Raw genomic sequence first — 22343 nt, forward strand, 5'->3', positions numbered from 1 at the left:
TGTCAGCTCTTTGCTTTATGCGGACGATGTTATACTTCTAAATAAATCTGCTACAAGTTTGCAAGATTCCCTGACTAAAGTGAATAACTGTTGTAATAGATATGGTATGAAGGTCAGCATTAAAAAGACAAAGAGAATGAAAATAGGTAGAATTGGTGAAAATGTCAACTGTGTTGTGAACTGGGAACCTGTGGAACAAGTAAAACATTTCAGCAACTTAGGCATGATTTTTACTGAAGATGGTAAATTAAGTATGGAAATAGACAACAGAATCAACAAAGCTGGTATGGTCGGTAGTCAACTGAATAAATTCATATGGAATAAGAGAGAAATTAGTCAGAACACTAAATTAGCTATACAAGACAACGTTCAAACCAGTTTTAACTTATGGATCTGAGAGCTGGGTCAGAAGTAAAACACTTGACCAAAGACAGGAGACCGCAGATATGAGAGTCCTGAGAAAGATTATAGGCATGAACAGATGGCATCAATGGCAATATCATATTAAAAACGAGGATATTAGGAAAGAACTTGACATTGTCAGCATGCAGGAATGCGTTAGCAGAGCTAATCTCAGGTTATATGGGCAAAGAAAGATTAAACAGAATGGGCAAAGAAAGATTAGCAAAACAAGTGTTCTCTGCCAGGTTGGCAGGAAAACGCACCAGAGGAAGACCAAGATATAGGTGGATTGAAACGGTACAAAGTGCCTTAGATGATAGAAATATAAGATCTGATAATGCTGGAGTCTTAGCAAGAAAGAGACTGATTTGGAGGAAAATTGTAGATAGGAAGTTAGTAATGATGTAAATTTTTCATGTAGTACTATCATATCTTGTACACCGCTTGAGGGTACATGTCAGGAATTTGATGATGAATAATACTGCTATTTTGGTTAATTTCTCTGTAATTATATAAATTATTCGACTAGCTCCCACCATATCAGCTTTGCTAATTCTGTTGGCTATTTCCATATTTAATTTTAATGTTCACTAAAAACTGTGCCTAAATAATTTAGCTGACAAATTGTACTTGTTCTATAGATTTACATTGAGAATGATACAGCTGAAGTTTCTATGTTTCTGCTTATTTTCACAGTTGATCTGTAAGCCAAATTTGTTACAGCTGTTATTCAATTTAGTTGAAGAATCCTGGAGTCTTGCACCGAATATGTTTAGGAGTACAACAATATCTGCAAGGAATGCAATAAATGGGGTCCTTCATATTATAATATCATGTTTAATGCCACTTTCTGTCATATTCAAATAGATGATATGAATAGTAGTAGAGATAGTATACATCCTTCTCTTACACTTGATTTTAAATCTAACCATCTTCATGTATTTCCATCAATCTAACTGATGACTTGCAACTTCAATACAGAGTATATATTGCTCTCTGTGAAGTTGAAAGTTTTTGTCACTTGGTTATGTTATAAATTAAAGATGCCAGGAAATTATATTCTTTGTTTCACCCTTTATCAAAGTAGAAGCAAACAAAGTCTGTGCATGAAGTAACTTCATAACTGGGCTACTTGTATATAGGCTAATGACTTCACATCAATTGTCTTATATCCCATAATGCAGCATTTCTCAACCTTCCGAAGCCAAGGACCAGTAAAATGCCTAAAACAATTCTGCAGACCACTAAGTTACAGAGGCGTAGCTGGGGGGGGGGGGGAGATCCAACCCCTGGCGGTACCTTTTTTGTGGTTTATGAAATCTTGCCATACTGTCTATAAAACAGCAACTGAGTGATGAAATAGACTTTGACAATGTCATCGATGATTTTGCGAACAGAAAAGCAAGAAAAATAACATTGTAGAATGTTGGAATTAAAGTTTTACTTCAAAAATAAACATAGTGTTTTTAATTTATTTCCCTATACGTCGTTTTGACTTTTGTAATTTTTTAAAAAAAAACCTATGTAGGAATTACCAACATTTTGGAAAAATTGTGCCATTTATAACATAATAAATCTAAAAGCATGTTTTCAAAGATATGGCAGCATAATTAATTAAATTGGAAGTAAACGATTAAAAGTGAATAATCATTGAACTAAGTTTTAATTTTTATTAAACATATAAGATGATATAATTATGTTATAAATTAAATTTATAACATAATTATATCTTTTAATGAGATGGTTGAGCTTCTCAGCACTTCCAGAGTTGCTGGATATCTGGCTCAATATTGGTCAACTTCAGTCGAAGATCGGCACACGCACGCACGCACGCACGCACGCACGCACACACACACACACACTAAGACGATTTCTGCATTTTATTTTTATTTGAAGGAGCGATGAAAATCCTTTCTCACAAACATAGGTTATAGAAAACTGCATGATGATTTTCAATGCTTCTTCAGATAATTCCGGAAATTCACTTCTCACTGAAGACGAGATCCAAAATCGAGCAAAACCAAGATCACCAAATTGCATTTTAAGCCCACTGTCACTTGAAAGCTCAATTAACTGTTCCTTTTTTCGATAACGAAAGGTCGTTCTCGTGACTGCAAGCCTGAAATGGATTGTGAACCCACAGAAATTTCTTATAAAAGTTATTCGGAAAATATGTTTCAAAATTCCGTTTCAGATTTTTGAGGTGGTCACAAACCCTTTCCAGAAACTCAGAATGAACAAAAATATAATTTTCCACTAAAAAGGATTCCAATGTTGGAAAAGGTGCAAATGTCTGTCTTTTACATAATTAATCCATAAAACCAGTTTTTTCTCGAATGCCTTTATTTTATCGTAGGCATCAAGAACAGTTAAAGAATTTCCCTGAAGGGAGAGATTTAGTTCATTTAATTTCGAAAAAATGTCTGAAAGGTAGGATAGTGTTGATAACCATGCTTTGTCCACAAGGAGTGATGCAAAATCAGAATTACGTTCATTTACAAATAATAAAACTTCGTGCCTTAATTGAAATAACCTTGTTAATACTTTGCCTCTGGAATTTCAGAATGAAGCAAAAGTTGTGTATATTCACTGCCCATTTCATCACAGAGTATACTGAAAATGACCTGTTATTTAACGGTCGAGCTTTAATAAAATTAACTAGCTTGACAGCATTGTATAGCACAATTTTAAATTCTGGTGGCATTCCTTTGGAGGCTAACGCTTTCTTATGTATGAAACAATGCACCCAATTCATGTCCAGAGCTACTTCTTTGACCATAGAAACAACCCCACTATGCCTGCCTGTAAGGGTGCAAGCTCCATCTGAACAGAAGCCTATACATTTTTCCCACTGGATCTTTTTGTGTATTATGTACTTATTGAAAGTGAAATATTTCTTCTCCAGTTGTTCGGGATGGCAAAGTTCTACAAAACAGAATATCATCATGAATGTTGTTATCATGCGCATATCTTACGTAGCATATTAACTGCGCATCATTTGTAACATCAGTAGTCTCGCCTATTTGTAACGCATAATAAAGGCTCTTCTTAACTCTTTCGATTAATTGAGATTCTATGTCACCTGCCATACCATTAATTCTGCGACCGACAGTGTCATTTGAAAGAGGAATCAAATCAACATCTTTTAGTAACTTGTTGCCAAACATAGTTTTTACCACATCTTTTATAGCTGGAAGTAGTAAATTTTCCCTGATAGAATGAGGTTTCGTTTCCCTGTTTTCGCTATGCGCAAACTTAAGAGATAGGATGCTTCCAGTGCTTTGCTATTAATGGAACCCATGGCTGAAATTATATCTTTCCCATGATTTACTGTCCTTAAGCGTCGCTGAAAAAATTCAATTGGCTTATTTTTCACATCACAATGTTTAGTTTCTAAATGTCGTCGGAGTTTCGCAGGTTTTATGCACTCATTTGACAACACTTCATAACACAAAACACATTGAGGTTTCTGTTCACTTTCATCTCCACATGAAAGTAAACTCGAATTCCAAATATGAACTGTTATATTTCCTACTGTATTTTTTCTTTGAACTGCTTGTTTCTTCTACTTTAATAGTATCAGATTTACTCGCCACTACAACACATGTATCACAATTAGGGTTAGCATTTGAAACAATTAGGGTTAGCAAATGAAACATTACCTGTTTCATTTGCTCTTCTTTTCAAAGTCCTAGTTCTAAGTCCTTTTCCATTATTAAAAAAACGTTTCCAAAAAATATATAAATACTGGGGTTAATTCATGACACAATATTCAAGTATCGCTTATCCTTACAGACAAGTGTATCGCTATGCATTAAGAGAAGGACCACAACCCAGAAGTGATTCCAAGGATGAAGTAATGCAGAAATCATATTTCCATATTCAAATAGTGTCACAGCTTATTACTAAAATACTCTGGATTAGAGATAGATGTTGAAAGTTTTTTCACTTAGTTATACTATAAATTAAAGATAAAAAAGAAATTATATTCTTTCAGTGGAAACTAAGGAAAATGTTTTCCTTAGTATCCCATAATGCAGTGCATATATCCTTACAGACATGTACACCCAATTCTCCATTTACACAGTAGATTGGTTCCAGAAAAAACTGTGTAAAAAAGAATACAGTGCATATAAAAAAATAGAATAGTTCCAGATGTGAAAACCCAATACGAACAATAAGTTATTTGCAAACAAAATATATGAAAATCATTGAATAAAACTATTCAATTTTAATGGAATGTTTTTTATTTTTATTTTAAATACTTATTTAAAGTATATATACAGGGTGTTCGGGATAAATTTGACATATTTATAATTAATTATATTTTTCTGTAAGTTACATGTATTAACACACACTTCTCTTCATTTAAAAGTTTGGACCCTTCTTCATTCATATACAAGATGTCAGAAAGGATGGATAGCTGGAACCCACCTGAATCATGGAAGAGAATAACTTGTATCATGATGATTCGTGCCCGCCATCAAAATAAGGATATTACGACTGCTTCCCAATGCTCCCTGAATACAGTAAAAACAATCAGGCATGAACTAGAGACTTGCAATGGTGACTATGAGGATGTAGCAAGAAGAAAGATCCCTAGCAGACGATCTGATTGCGTTCGTACAGCAGAATTCCTCGCAAATCTGCAGGAACAGGTGTTGAAGAACCCTGGCATTGGAATTCGGGCTTTGTTCGTGGAGTTGCTAACTGTAGTCAAGCCCTGGATAACAAGGGTAGCCAATGGTAGGCCGTATGTATGGCAGCAGGATTCGGCCCCTTGCCACACCTCTGGGAAAAGTCAAAAATGGTTGTCTGAAAATTTCTACGACTTCACCAGTTCAAATGTTTGGCCTCCAAACTCCCCAGACCTTAACCCCATGGATTATTTTGTATGGGGCGCAGTTGAAAAAGACACCAATCGCACTTCCAGTAATACAAAAGCCCAGTTAATGGATAAAATTAAAACAGTTTTTGCGGCCCTTCCCAGGGAGACTGTAGCATCAGCTTGTTCGAGGTTCCGAAGCAGAATTGAAGCTGTGATCGATGCTAATGGTGGTTATTTTGAGTAAATCTTGTTGATAGTATTGTAATTAACTCTGCCTGTAATGTTTTTTTGTCAATTCATTAAATTTAATAGATACAAAGAAGATTTTCTTTTTCCTTACGAAACTGTCAAATTTATCCCGAACACCCTGTATATATGTATATGTATCTTTCTTAAAGAAAACAGTGTGTCACTAATAAAACAGAAATTCAAAAAGGTTCAAATACACCGCGCATATGGTTATTAGTTAAATTTTATTTGCCGTCACTTCTTGACAGTAGCCACATTCTTTTGTGTGAGATTGGAATTAAATCACTTCCATCACTTGAAATACTTTGGCCTTCTTGTTCATACTGCAATGGCAAAATGTTTTCTTCAGTAAAAAGAACTAAATTAGCACTAATTTCCAATAATTCTGAAAATTGATTTTTCTTACTTGTACCACTAACTCTGTAATTAATTGTTGAGATCCTGTTTTCACTAGATCTTTGTATAATTCTTCATATTGCACCATACATGACTTCAGTTCATGTTTAAACTGTTCAACTCATTCAGTATTTGGATCATGTGTAAGAAAATGACTTTGCAATTTACTAGCCATTTGAAGCCCTTCTTTAATTACTCCTGCAGTGAGTGGAATCTCTTCATCATCATCACTTTTTCTTTTTCATCGAGATTCTCAAAGACAGCTTCTATTATTTTGTCATCATTAACAGCCTTGTCAACCATCAATTCTTCAATATCTGCAGACAAAAATCATCAAATCCTTCTCCACCAACTGCATGTGCTAATCTGATGATATTGGGATATTGAGTTGTATGCAAAGGTATGGGGTTTTTCTTTTTCACACATTCTCACCAAGTAGCTTTCCAGCATGCATTTAAAATTGATGGCTTCAATTCTGATAATGCCAACTTAGCTAGTTTGATGCAATCCAAAATAGAAAATTTCTTCCACACATCAATAACTTTCAGTAAATTATCCTTATCTAATTTATCCAAAATGTATTGGGATGTTCTTATGTGGTAAATTTTGAAAGTAGCAATATAAGCCACTACATCCTGGTCTAGTGGTTGTATTAAGTGGCAAAAGAAACAAAATTCCACATTTGGGTGTTCTAAAACAGGATGGCCAGGAGCATTGTCTATAATCAATAATACTTTAAAGTTCAGATTTTTTTTTCCCATCAAATAGTGTAACTTCTGGAACAACAACAAAAAAAAAAACATTAATTAAAAATTTATTTTGTAACCCAGCCGTTTTTGTTTGCCTTCCAGTGCACTGATAATGTGTTAAAATCCACACCTTTCATTGCCTGTTGTCTTTGAGATCGATTAATGAGTAATGGCTTTAAACATTTCAAATTGTAAACAAGAAATGATTGTTTAGCAAACAGCTTAACTCCTTCCAAGCAGCTTTATATAGGAGGCCTCAGGTAACAGACCAAATTAACTTTGAGGAATCAGCATTCTGCTTCCAGGAACCAACGGCAAGTGAATATAATGGATTATTTGTCAGCTTAACATTGGGGAATCATAATTACAAAAATTATGATTCCACAATTGTCTACATTCTGTAGCGTAGAGTGATCCCTGATATTTAAAATATTCAAGTAATCCCTGATATTCCCGAAAATTCAAGTTTAAGTACATATGTACCATTTTAGGAAATGATAATTATAATGGAAATACCCTTTTTAATGAATTGAATTCAAACAGAAATTTTAAAAATAAGCGGCATTTGAACCGCGTAAAATCAAAATAGGCCATGTAAAAATAGAATTGCTTCTGTTTTCTAAACATGTAAAAAAAGCTGTGTAAAAAGAGAATTAGATGTATATGAAATATGAAATAGAAATATGAAACAGATATATGAATATAGGATAGGTATATGAAAAAAAAAAGGAATATAAATATGAAATATGACTTCTGCATTAATTCAACCTTGGTATCACTTATGGATCTGGCTCCAGCTAATGAGACCTCAATAAAGGTTGAAACTGGTTTGGGTTTTGGCCCTAAAGTTCCCATAATGCATAGCATTATGGGGACTTTAGGGCCACTATCTATAAGGATATGTGCATTGCATTGTGGGATACTAAGGCAATTGTTTGAAGTCATTAGCCTCTATATACAAGTAGCCCAGTCATGAAGTTACTTCACATGCAAACTTTGCTTCCATTCGGATAAAGGATGAAACCAAGAATATATTGTAATTTCTTGGCATCTTGAATTTATACTGCTATTTTGTGTAGAAACAAACAATTCCCTAACTAAATTATAAGTTCCAATTATTTAATGTATTATAAATTATAATTTTAGAGGACAGATTTTTTTGAAAATATCCATGGATAATTATGCTGAATTACAGTAATACAAACATTTCAAACAATACAAATTAATACAAAGTAATACAAACAATACAAACCTCTTTAGGACAATGGACAGTTAAAGCAATAAGAGAACGGTGCCTCAGGCTAATAAAGTTTTCTAAGGCAAATGTATCTTCCACGTGTAACATAATTTTTGCGAATTCTAAAGAAACCTAGAATTAAAAAAAAAAAAGAACAGTAAATATGCATGAAAACTCACCATACAAACTAATATAAATTAGTCTGTAATATTTTTATTACCAATTACTTTACCTGTTATGTAACATAGTAATTTTTATGAGACAAAAAAAAACATCATTTTCACTTTTGCATGAGTAAGTTTATACAGTTGATTTAATATTAGATGTAATGGAATATTAAACCAACTGTACAATGTTTTTATATGTTTATCTGTAAGAAAGATACAGCAGAGTACATAACTAATATTGGACACAGAAGTGATAACTAAGAAGATTATGCCTGATAACAGTCATCCAATATTAACATTGGGCTGACCTCAAGAATATCCTGTTGAACCCATTTCATATAAAAGTGGGCTTGAATAAGCAATTCACAAAAATCAGGAGCTGTTTCAAGTATGTATGTGGCAAGAGTTTCCTGCTCTTTCAGAAGCAAAACAATCAAATATTTGGATGATCAATAAAAAAAAAAGCATAAATTCAATTCAGGTTGTTGTTTTTTTAATTTAGAGAAATTAATCAATTTTTAGAAAATAGCAAAGATTCAAATGAGCAAAATGTCAAATATATGCATTTGAAAATTCATTTTTTAAAAATATTCACCAGAATTTTTTTTTTTAAATAATAATCTCATTCATAAAAGGTTGTATATCTTTTGTATGTTAGCAATGCTGATAAGTTTAAGAGCTATACATATCTCAAAACCTCAATTCAGAAATCAAACACAGTGGTACTCTTTCAAACTATTTCAGGCTCCAGCATAATGGTGATAATTTCATAATCGACAATGAAATTCTCAAATTTTAACTATAATAGAATGAAAACAGTACAAATAACTAAACAGACACCCCACGAGCAAGATGCATCATATCATGTAACGAGTCAAGCGACTGTAGCCATTATAAATTGGAGGAATAAGGTGCTCTGAAGTTGGTGTAACTGTGTCTGAGTGAAATGGCTGCAAGAAGAGAACTGATGGAGTTTGAAAGAGGCACTTGTAATAAAATGCCATGTTGCAAGGCTATCTGTTCAGCAAACTGCTGACAAATTGAGCCATTCCAGGTCAACATATTCTCGTAAACAAGCTTATACGTTGGTTATGCATTATTAAATTACTTAAGGAATTGAACAACGTAGATACGAATATAAATTAAATTTCACTTTAATAAATATTTCCGATATTTCGGCAACGTCATGTTGTCATTTTCAAAAGGAACTTACAAAAAAAGGCACGTGCACGTAGGCACTACAACACGGTAACTGAGAATGAAGAGATGAAGCTATTATTCTCCTAAAAGTCCTGATGGTGCCCTCTAGTGGGCTAAGTAGGTGTTCTTGGCCATTGGGCTGAAGGTCTGCTGATGTAAGCCTCCCAAATTTGGGGCAGTCACATACATCCAAATTTGTTGAGGTTTGGAGAGTTTCTTAGCAAATACAAATTCGAAAGACTATTTATTCCATAAATAGTCTTTCGAATTTGTATTTGCTATTGTGTATTACTGTAGCTTTCTTCCACTGTATTCTGTGGCATGTATCCAGAGCATCGTCTGCAAGACCAGAATGGCTGTACTTGTGAAAATGGATGCAATCCTTGTGTTCAGAAATTCTGATATTCGCTGTCCTGCCTGTTTGGCCAAAGTAAGACAGTTTACAACTGCAAGGGACCTGATATACACCAGGTAGATCTAGGGGAAGTGGTTGGTCTTTGGTGGAGCAGATAAGCGATGCCAATTTTCTGTAAGGCCTGTAACAGGAGGTCAGGTCATGTTTTTTTTTTAAATTTTGGTGATTTTTTCCGAAGTGCCTTCTTAACACACTTAAACAACCAACACCCCAAAATCAAGTTCACCCTGGAAAAAGAGGAAAACAACAGCCTCCCTTTCCTAGACACACTAGTCACCCACCAGCCTGATGGAACCTTGGTTTTCTCAGTTTATAGAAAACCCACCCATACAAGCAGATACATTCACCAAGAATCCCCACCACCCCTCACAACAATATGGAGTGGTGAAAACACTATACAACAGGGCTAAACTAATCTGTTCTAACGACATGGCCCTAAACACTGAACTAAATCACATCCTCAACACTTTCTCAGCCAATGGCTACTCCCCCCCCCGAAAAAAAAAATCCAAAAAATATTAAAACCTACAAACCACAGCCCCCTCCCCCTCCACAACAAGGATTACTCTAAATCCATCACCATTCCCTACATTCGAGGCACCTCAGAAAAAATCACCAAAATTTTAAAAAAACATGACCTGACCTGTTAATCCTGTTACAGGCCTTACAGAAAATTGGCATCCCTTATCTGCTCCACCAAAGACCAACCACTTCCCCTAGATCTACCTGGTGTATATATACCAGGTCCCTTGCAGTTGTAAACTGTCTTACTTTGGCCAAACAGGCAGGACAGCGAATATCAGAATTTCTGAACACAAGGACTACATCCGTTTTCACAAGTACAGCCATTCTGGTCTTGCAGACCATGCTCTGGATACACACCACAGAATACGGTGGAAGAAAGTTACAGTAATACACCATAGCAAATACAAATTCGAAAGACTATTTATGGAATCAGCCTAAGAAACTCTCCAAACCTCAACAAATTTGGATGTATGCAACTGCCCCAAATATGGGAGGCTTACATCAGCAGACCTTCAGCCCAACGGCCAAGAACACCTACTAAGCTTGCTAGAGGGCACCATCAGGACTTTTAGGAGAATATAACTTTATCTCTTCATTCTCAGTTACCGTGTTGTAGTGCCTACGTGCCTTTTTTTTTTGTAAGTTCCTTTTGAAAATGACAACATGACGTTGCCGAAATATCGGAAATATTTATTAAAGTGAAATTTAATTTATATTCGTATCTACGTTGTTCAATTCTTTAAATAATTTAATAACAGTGATATCATACTGAGATGGAAGTGCAGGGAGTAAACTTCAAGTGCAACCCACAGTGGACAACCCATCACACTTACCAAACATGACTGCAAGATGCTATAAAGCAGTGTTTCCAACCTTTTTGATGTCGCAGACCCCCTGCAGAGAATGTTAGTTTACCGCAGTCCCCATAAAATCCAAAATGGAAAGTTTTATATTTTGCATATCATAAAGATGAAGTAATATATTACAATTTTACAATACTAAATGTGTCATTTATGACAATGCAATACTGTTATAAATGGAGATATTTGGAAGAATATGAGCATATCATTAGGCCTAATATTATGAATTTAACACTCACCTAATGTGATGGCTGGTGCTGTTTTTCAGACGTCAACTTTTGCATGTCAGGATCAAAACTGGAGCATTTCAGACGTAGATCTGGCTCCACGTTAACTCTGTTGCTGTATTTGTTTTTCATATATACAAGATGAGAAAATGTTGTCTCGCACAGATATGTAGTGGCAAATGGCAACAGATGTCTTACAGCCTTTCGGAAATTTCAGGGTAAACAGACTTAGCTTGGAACCAAAACTCCAGTAACGCTAACGAAGGAAACAGCATTTTGAATGTCAAATCACACAACAGCTCGATAAGTTGTTCTCCTTCGACAGAAGGAAGTTCATATTCCGAGTCTAGAAAGAGGGTTTTCATCCAGTCGTTTTTTTCAGGACAAAGTGGAAAATAGAGACATAGTTGAGATGCCAATGACCTCATATGTTCAATCGTATTTTCAGCAACATCTCTAGAAAGGGATTGTTCACTGAAATCACTCAGTGTGTGAAAGGAAAAGTATTTTCCTTTCTAGATAAGTTAAATTTGCACCACAAATTTAACTTCTTAATTGTTGCCTCTATCTTGTCTTGCACAGAAAACACGGTAACAGATGTACCTTGAAGGCTCAAGTCAAGAGTATTCGAGATGTTAAAAATGTCTGCCAAATAAGCAAGAGATGAGAGCCATGTAAAATCATTTAAATAGTGTGTTAACTCAAATTTGGAGTTTATGAGGAACAACCTTACTTCGTCACGAAGCTCAAACAACCATGTCAGAACCTTACTCCGGGATTTCTGAGTGCAATAATAAGTGGTTCGTGATCACTTTCCATTTCATTACAAAGTGCAGAAAATAACCGTATTTAAGAGTACGGGCTTTAATAAATTTAACAATTTTTACTGCCTCGTCTAGAACGATTTTCATTTTGGAGGACATACAGCATGTAGCTAGTATACAACGTGTCCATTTCACAAGAGGTGCGACTTCCTGGAATACGTGCAACCAAAACTTTATGTATTCCCAACATTGCCTGAGCACCATCTGTGCTGATACCTACACATTTTTCCCATTGAAGTTTATTTGTAGTTATGAAGTCACTGAAAACTTTGAAAAGGGCTTCAGCAGTTGTATGAAGAGGTAACGATTCACAGAACAAAAAGTCTTCACAAACTTTATTTTCATGTTCATATTACACAAAAGCTAGCAAATTAGCATTATATGAAATATCATGGCTTTCATCCAACTGCAATGCAAAATATTCACTATGATGTAACTGTTCTAGCAAAATATCTTTCATATTTTGAGTCATCTCGTCGATTCTTCTTTTCACAGTATTGTCAGATAATGATATCAGAGACACCTCATTGACATGTTTTTCACTAAACAAGTTCTTTGTTATTGCTTTTGTCACAGGCAAAATTAAATCTTCCCCAATTGTATGGGGTAGTCCATTTCTAGCGATCAGAAGGGCGACTTCGTAAGAAGCAAGAACAGCTTTTTCATTTTTTGTTCCACACACAAAGTCCTTAACTAAATTCTGTGAACCACAGTTGCAGTTTTTTATTTTGAAAATATTCTATTGGCTTATTAACCGATTCACCATGTTTTGTTTCAAGGTGGCATCACAACTTCGACAGTTTCATAGATTCATTGGATAATACTTCGCAACAAAGAACACACTGTGGTCTGTCTTCGCCATCTTTATTCAGAACGGAAAATCCCATTTGCAAATAGAATGGACAATATTTGCGTGATTTTTTTGGGGAAGGAACTTTATTTGCACTAGTACTATTTTCAACAACACTAGATCAACTTGGATTATCGTCTGTCTTGCGTTTCAATGATCCACACTTTAACCACTGATCCATATCTAAATAAGATCGTGAACAAATTGAAAATCCGAAGTTTCGTTGTGAACTCAATTATTTGACCAAAAGCAGAAAAACTGAATATTAAACCGAGAAAAATACACTTGTATAATATTATAAAATTTATTTATAATATAAATCTCAAACCCAATATAATATTATAAATTATAATTTATTAACTTAAATTAAATTTATAATAATTTATTAAATTAAATTAAATTACAAAGGGTTGGCTATTCACCTCTGCTTTACAAAGGGAAGAAGAACAGTACCAACATTCATGTTAAATTTTACTTAAACCATTGGCCTCAAGAGCCAGATATATACATTGCAAATATCCCAGGTGTGAGCAAGATGATAAGATAAAGTTTAATGAAAAAGGGGGTCTCCGGACCACAGGTTGAGAAACACTGCTATAAAGGATGATGTGTAAAAACCGCAATTCGTCAGCCAACATGCTGAATGCACAATTTTGAGTATTGATTAGAACATGAATCTGCACAAAAACATTCAGAACTGAGGCTCAACAACATGGGTTTCTATTGTAGGACTGCAATATGCAAGTCCAACATTACCTGAACCAACATGCAGCATCATCTTCACTGGTGCAAAGAGTATGTATACTGGAATGTGGAAGCTTGGAAAGCTGTGTAATGGAGCAACAAATCACACTACACCTTCTACAAAGCAGATGTATGGATGTGGGTGTAGTGGATGCCTGGTGAACATCTCTTACCAGAGTTCGTAACCCCAACTATGAAATTTGGAGATGGCACTATGATAGTATTGTCCTGTTTTTGGCCTCAAAACCTCTATTTGTGGTTCCACGAACATTGAACTCTGAAAGGTATTTGAACATTCTGGACAATGCAATGCTTCATACTTTATGGCATTTCTATGGAACTGACCGCTGTCTCTTTCTGCAAGATAATGAATTGTGTCATAAGGCTGCTGCTGCAACTGCGTGGGTTTGTGGACATTAGCATCACTACACTTGACTGGCCTCCATAGAGCCCTGATCTCTATCCTATTGAACATCTGGCATGAACTGGAGTGTCGGGTGAGTTTCAAAGGATGTCTGCTCCACAACAGTTCACAATCTCATTACATGCCTACAAGAAGAATGGTCCGAAATTCCCACTGATTGCTATCATACACTTGTGGAAGGTATGCTCTATAGGATTGCTGCAGTCATCGCAGCGAAAAGTAGTGATACATCTCATAAAAGGTGGCTGTTTGTTCCTCACACTATGGTGTCTGTTGATTTCGATACAGTGTAGCTGATACTGTTCCTTAGATGACTTGCACAGAACCAGTTAAAAAAACTATGCTCCACTACAGCAAATACAAACCTGAAAGACTTTTTTGGAATCAGCAGTAAATTTACAAAATTAACAAAATCTAAACAAATATGGGAGTTAGAAACTCCTAAGATTTGGCAAACAGTCATTCTGAGACCTCTTGCCAACAACCAAAGTTAGAGGGTGTCCCTCTTAGGACTTTTTGGCTTCTAGTCTAACATCTTCCACTTGTTGCTTTGTATGTTTTTGGCACGTTATTACAATTTTTATATTGTATCTCAGATGATGCCTCTCTGACAGAGATAAAATACTTGAACTATTAATCTTGTGTTTAATTATTTAACTGTGCTGTTATCATTCCATTAAACCTATCAATGAACTTTAACCAGATTAATATTAATCTTGTGTTTAATTATTTAACTATGAGCTTTAACCAGCACCAGAGACTAATTACTCGGATCATGAAATTCATGTATTGTATAAGATATTTACAAACATCCATAACATAATGGGATTTGCCTCTCCTTCATGCTTACATGGTGATCAGAATACATCATGAAAATTATGGAAATAACTACCATGTTAGATAAAACTTTAATATAAACCAAAATAAACACTCGACATTTTGACCTTCACATTAAGGTCATCATCTGGAGTATACACATACATACAAAAGAAACAAGCTGCACTACAATCTACATGGTATGGTAAAGTCACTGATCAACCATTAAAACTATTGGCTTGACCTCTGGTGAAAAAAAAAAAACTTACTACATCAAAGCTAGAGTTCTGTTATTATTATTATTATCTATTAGGTTACAAAATTAAATTAGACTGGAGCGCAACATGTCCATACACACACACAAAAAAAAAATTACTTATATAAGCATACATATAAATTATAACAAACCAGTATGGATGGTGGCCAATAAAAGCTGAAAAATTGCTTTGAGTCCTTAAGTCAGGGTTTGCTGGATAACTAAGTGGGTTGAATGTGTGCTGTCCAAATTCTTGGGATTTTTATGCCACTATTATTGTTAACATTTGAGTGGTTAATCAAAATTTAAAGAAGCCTGTGAAATTTTGATTAACCACCCTAAACTTAACAATAATGGTGACACAAAAATACCAAGAGTTTGGATGGCACACATTCAGCCCACTTAGTTTTCTAGTAAACACTGACTTTAGGACTCTAAGCAATTTTTCAACTTTTATTGGTCACCGTCCATACTGGTTTGTTGTAATTTATATGTATAATTATATAAGTAAATTTTTTTTTTTTTTTGCATGAATATGTTGCTCTCCAGCAATTTAATTTTGTAACCTAATAGATAATAATAATAATAATAACAGAACTCTAGCTTTGATGTAGTAAGTTTTTTTTTTCCCACAAGAGGTCAGGCTAATAGGTTTTAAAGGTTTATTAGTAACTTCAGCATACCATGTAGATTATAGTGCAGCTTACTTCTTTGTATATATATGTGTATACTTCAGATGCCCTTAATGTGAAGGTTGAAATGTTGAGTGTTTATTTTGGTTTATATTAAACTAAAGTTTTACTCTAACGTGGTAGTTGTTTCCATAATATTCATGATGTATAATGAGATTTGAGTTTGGAGATGGTCAGTTTGAGAGATGAGAACTATTCAATTTTAAAATTAATGAAGAACAAGGAAAAATATATCATTAATTTCCATCTCTATATAAGAGATGGAAATTAATGATACATTTAACATGTATCATTAATTCTAATTAAACTATATAATATATGTAAGCACAAAGATCAAAGTGAAATATTTTCTACAAGTATTTTGTGTATACTTATAAGGACCTGATGCACTCATCTCAGCATTGTCTAAAGTAACGGAGATCATCAATACTCAACTTTTTCAATGCCTGGGGGAGCTGCCAACTAATCAGTGACCACCAATATGGATTTCAACAATCAAGATCCAAAACAGATCTCTTTACCTCCATCACTCAACTCTGGATATGTGACAAGGAAAGAAAGGTTTAGAAAGAAAGAACTGTGCTGTTGTAGTTGATATTTTCGAGGCAATTGGCAGGATTTGGCATTAAGGGTTTCTCAGTAAACTGCCATCTTCTTAATCTGCATTCCTCCACTTGCAACTAGATTAGCAGTTTTTTCTCATTATGTGCAATGGTGAAAGGTGTTCTCTATTTAGATTTTTCTATTAATGCTGGTGTTCTACAAGGCCTCAAATCCTATTCACAGTTTTGCTGATGACAGTAATCTTCACTTATACGACACACCTTGCAGTATTCAAACATCTCAAGCTTCAAGATCATTATTTACAATGTGCCCTAAACACTAATTTCTACAATATTCCACAATGAAGCAATAGCACAGTCCTCTTCAATGCTTCCAAAATATGTTTGTCTTTTTTTCTCTCACTAAAACGACTTTCTCACTTTGCCTTTGATAATGTCCAGCTGACTGACTCTTATTCTTATTGTATGTATAATCACATAATTTCTATAGCATCTTCAGCTTCCAAAAAACTTGACATCCTTTTCACTCAAAATGTTAATATGTCCAGTTACTCATTCAGTACAAATCCCAAATCTGGCCAACTTTGGAATACTGCTCTCATGTTTAGGATGATGCCCAAAAACCTATTTAAATTCTTGATACTGTTCAGAAGAGAGCAGTTCAGTTCACTGACCACCTTCTCTCACATTTTCTTTAGCCACTAACTCAAAGACAGTTTCTGCAATCTCTCTTCTACAGATATTTCCATGACAGCTGTAACACAGGATAAGTATCCATGATTCCATTTCTGCCAAACCTACAGCAACATGAGCAACAGTTTTCCAACTTTTTTTATTGATGAACTGCTGACTCTCTGACCTTACTATCTCAGTTATCTTTCATTCAATCTATCTTAGTTCTATGGAACAGCCCTTCTCATGAAGTATTCCCCAAAGACTACAAACCTTCAGAGCTTTAAGAGGAATATCAACAAATTACTTTGCTCTTGATCCCAGCCCGCACAGCATTTATCTGCTATAGGCTTTGCAGCCTCTTGTGTCTGTGAAAGACAAAAAATAAAAAAATAAAAACATGAAAACTGTTATATAAAAAGCCACCTTCAGAGAATTAAAGAATCAATGGAGAGAAGTGGGGCAACAGCAAAATTACAAAAATACTATGCTGACATAATTGATACAAAGATGTCCAATACAGGTAGAGTTTTCCAAATAATAATTATATAGGATGAGTTATTCAAGACATTAAGGAAGGCTGTAAAAATAATCTGGAAACCCTGCTCTAGTGATCAAATGTGGAACTTATCCAGTTACTATCTCCAATAGACAGGGTGGTGGTCTCACATAGGGCAACAAAATTCATCTCTCACAGATTCTCACAAACATTCATGCTCATAGCGTGATTCTAACCAGCAGCCTGTTAGTTGGAGAGTGAGCATGCTATCCATTTGGATAATCAGGTCAGTAAATTGCACCCATGTCTCCTCTGAAGGAATTCTCAGTCATTAAAAAGCAACCAGAGAAAACCTAAACAGCAGAATGAAAAATAATCTTAGTGAAAATATTTTAAGAAAATCAAGGTAGAAGCTTGTAAAATTTCATTTCCACATATGGTCTAGTCAACAATAGCATCATGTTTAAATAGAGTGATTTACAAAAATTTATGAATTATTATTATGTAACACCTCCAGGGAGTCCAAAGACTCATCGAGGGAAGGCACCTGTTTTTATAACTCTCCGTCTCCACCACTCCACCAACCGCAACTACCTTCATCATCTACATCATCTACACCAATGCCATCTACCACCGACCACCACCACCCTTAGTATTTTTACAGACAATCACAAACATCTATGCCCACGGGAGGATTCGAGCCCACAGCCTTTTGGCTGGAGAGCGGATACGCTAACCACTCGACCAACAAAGCAGGCTGAGAAAATGAGAAAGTATTTATAAGCATTTAGCTTCCATGACTGTGTACATTTATTGGCTTGTAAGTCTTTTCATGTACATGTGAAAAACCAAACTCTGCACCTTTAGTTTGGATGACAGAGTTTAAAAACCAATCCTTTATTTATTTTGACATTCCACCACACTGTCTTCATTGAAATGAATTTAAACAGGATTTACAGAAAAGAATATCAGTATTTTAAATGCATATATTTTCCAAACTAAACTGTTGAGTTACCTAAACTAGATGTTCACCTGATCAACAAATTTTATCATGTGCATCCATCCCATTATAATCAGTTAAGCATCAAGATGGTAACAGTTTTACAAAAAAGCTCATTGAATTTTATGGTATTTTATAGTAATTTGAGTCTGTGATTTGTGTACAATCAGAATTTAGATAAATATATTAGGATTAGCCACTTGATGTTAAATGTATCAAATAATGGTATAAGTAATTGAAAGAAACTTGCAACATTAAGAAACCTGAACTAGCAACTGTTCTCAATTACTAATTTAGGTATCTCAAAAAAACTTTAAGCTGCCCATTTTTCAAACAGGTGGTTTAATAGAAAAGGACTCATTTCTAAGTCATCTCAATGTCCCCAAACTACCTTACATGCTCAGATACCCCCCTCCCCCATGGAGTTTAAAAGTGATTTCACAGCAAGTATTAAAATACTACATTAGAGATAACTGCAGAGATTGAAGCACATGTGGCAAGAGATAGATTATTACATGCAGATGTATGCTGAACTCGCAGTGAACTTGTTCACCTGAAATAAAAATTTTACATTCAAAACTGTCATTCACAATATTTGTTATGACTTATTACCTCTTAATTTTTTTCCTGATCTCCAAACAGGAAACATGAAATAGTTGATTAATACATGTTGATGTGATTCTTTTAATGACCACAGTTAGTTTTCAAGATCCCTTATCAAATCAAATAGCTACTGCTAAAAAATTGTTAAGAAATCAGCAATAAAATTATCAAAATCATAAAAACAAGGTTAACAAAAAACATTAATTGCATTCTCATACTGCAGAACAAGTAACCATTATTTCTTCTTTGGCAATTTTTTTTTTTTTTTTAACAAAGTGCAAATAAATATGAAAATAAAATTATCAATGCTGATAATTCTGGTGATGATACTTATGACAACGTGAGGTCAGTTAAATTTCATGAAATAATTGATAAATCATCCAAAAAACACTCAAGTAGTATTATACTAGAACATAGAACCAATTTTAATATACAATTCTGAGAAATGGGTTATAAACAACAAAACTTTAATCACTGATAAGAGTGTTGAAGAAATTTAGCAATGTGAGCAGATACTCATAACGTCAAGAGACTATTAAAAATTATGAAAGCAGAAAGAATCTTGCATAAATGATATTCAAAAATATATAAGCAATGCTAATTCTTGCATGTGAATAAGGTTTGAAGAGCCCTTGCCACAGGGACTGAACAAATAATACAACAATTTGAGAGAAACTATGGAAAGAAAGGTGGTAACAAAATCTTAATCATGGCAGACAGTTCAAGCATGTATGCATTCTAAAATTGATAGCAATTATGACACACATGCAATTGATGATATTTACCTCATCCAAAGCATCAGGATGTGAACGTATTAGCTTCTCAGCACTTGTTAAGCAAACTTCCGTATGTTCTCGATTCTCCTGTTGTATCAATCCTTGAAGGCAGTCTTGAACATAAACAGGTGGTTTATATTTTGTGACAGGCTTATCATCAGACATATCATAGGGTATTAGTTCATCATCACTATGAAAAAAAAAAAAAGTGGTAAAATTTTTTATAATAAAGGGAATATAATAACATTATAAAGTAATAAAGGAAATTTAAATTAAAGATGCCAATAAAATATATTCTTAATTAATCCTTTATCCAAGGCAAACAAAGTTTGTGTGTGTGAAGTATCATCATGACTGGACTACTTGTATAGAGAAGCAAATGACTTCATGTTACTTGCCTTAGTATCCCACAATGCCAAAATGCACATCCTTTCCAATATGTATAATGCTGATCATTAGGAAGGACCACTACCAAGACCGGTTTCGACCTTTATCGATGTTTCACCTTTTCACTACTTGCATATGGGAAATATACCACTTCTGCATCACTTCAATTTGGTATGTCTCCCACTGATGAGACTTCAATAAAGGTCGAAACCAGTCCAATTAGAGGTCCCTCCCATAATGCTTAGCATTATACATGTGAAAGGATGCATGTTTTGCAATGTGGGATACTAAGGCAATTAATTTATGGTCATTTGCCTCTTTATACAAATAGCCCAGTCATGAAGACACTCCATGCTCAAACTTTGTTTATTATCATCATTATTATTTGATAACCTCCATGGATTCAACCGACTCATTGTGGGAGGCCCACTCAACCAGCAACATGTCCATCATAATGAACTTTGAAGTTATTTATACAACCTGCACTCAAGCAATAGATTTCACTCACTAACAACTCTCCACATAAAAAATCTACTCCTCACTTCCTTCTTCACATCTCTATACAACTTCCAGGTATGGCCTCTCATTCTTCCCATCTTAGCATCCACTCTTTTTATATTTCTTCTGTATTAATCAGATAGAATCCCTTAACAAACCTGAAGGTCTCAATCATATCTCCTCTTTTCCTCCTATCCACCAACCTCTGTAATCCACATGTTTTCAAATGCTCTTCATAACCAACACTCCAGAGTCTTGATATCACTTTGGTTATTTCTCTTTGGACCTGCTCTAGTGTTTCCACATCAATGAAAACTAGGTGACCAAAACTGAGAACAATAGTCCATTATATAGATGCACCACAATATCCTTATCCCAACATTTAAATTCTCGTGGAAAGGCTTAGACGTTGGTTGTGCATTTTCTACTAAGTAACTTAAGGACATTACAACGCCACTAGGATATACACTAAAATAAATTTTCATATACTTCAATATTTTGGCAACATCATGTTGCCATTTTCAAGAAATTTAAGAACAAGACACGTGCACGCAGGCACAACAAACAGTAAATGAGGAAGAAGCAGGAAGCTATTATTTCTCATAAAGTCTTGATGGTGCCCCTTAGCGGGCAATGTTGGTATTCTTGGGCGATTGGGCTGAAGGTCTTCTGATGTAGGTTTCCCAAATTTGAGGCAGTCTCATGCAGCCAAATTTGTTGAGGTTCGGATTGTTTCTTAGGGCTGAAGCTGATTCCATGAAAAGCCTTTCATACTTGTATTTACTACGGTGTACTATCGTGGCTTTCTTCCACTGTATTCTATGGCAGGTATCCAGTGCATGGTCCGCAAGAACAGAGTGGCTGTACTGATGAAACCGGATGTAGTCTTTGTGTTCTGAAATTCTGATATTGGCTGTCCTGCCTGTTTGGCCAAAGTAGAACAGCTTACAGCTGCAATGGACCTAGTATACACCAGGTAGGTCTGGGGGGGGGGGTCTTTAGTAGAGCAGATAAAGGATGCCAATTTCTTATATGGTCTGTAACAAGAAGTTAAGTCATGTTTTTTTAGGATTTTTGTAATTTTTTTCGAGGTGTTCGGATATAGGGTATGATGATGGATTTAGAGTAATCGTTGTTGTGGGGGGGGGGGGAGAGGGGTTGTAGTTTACTGGTTTCAATTTTTTTTTTTTTTTTTTTTTTGGGGGGGGTAGCCGTTGGCTGAGAAAGTGTTGAGAACGTAGTTTAGTTCTGTGGTTATGGCATTGTCATTTGAACAGATAAGTTTAACCGTGTTGTGTAGTGTCTTAATGACTCCACATTGTTGCAAGGTGGGGTGGTGGGATTGTTGGTGAGTGTACCTGCCTGTATGGGTGGGTTTTCTATAGACTGAGAAAACCAAGGTTCCATCAGGCTGGCGGGTGACTAGTGTGTCTAAGAAAAGAAGGCAGTTGTTTTTTTTCCTCTTCCAGGGTGAATTTGATTCT

General features: G+C 35.0%; 1 protein-coding gene across 3 annotated transcripts in view; it reads right to left on the reverse strand.

Moving 5' to 3' along the window:
- The window catches only part of LOC150107933 (telomere length regulation protein TEL2 homolog), a 284799-nt gene that overhangs the window by 117979 nt on the left and 144477 nt on the right, over window positions 1-22343 (reverse strand). For all 3 annotated transcript variants that reach the window (XM_090415456.1, XM_090415457.1, XM_090415458.1), the window contains 2 exons: window positions 19984-20164; window positions 7877-7993 (listed from right to left, as the gene is read on the reverse strand). In XM_090415456.1, the coding sequence (XP_090271582.1) occupies window positions 7877-7993; window positions 19984-20164 (298 nt within the window). The remainder of the gene's footprint in view (window positions 1-7876; window positions 7994-19983; window positions 20165-22343) is intronic.

This window comes from Typopeltis vanoorti, chromosome 3 (assembly GCF_054136105.1).
Source record: "Typopeltis vanoorti isolate ZY-2024b chromosome 3, IOZ_Tvanoo_1.0, whole genome shotgun sequence".
Classification (NCBI taxonomy): Eukaryota; Metazoa; Arthropoda; class Arachnida; order Uropygi; family Thelyphonidae; genus Typopeltis; species Typopeltis vanoorti.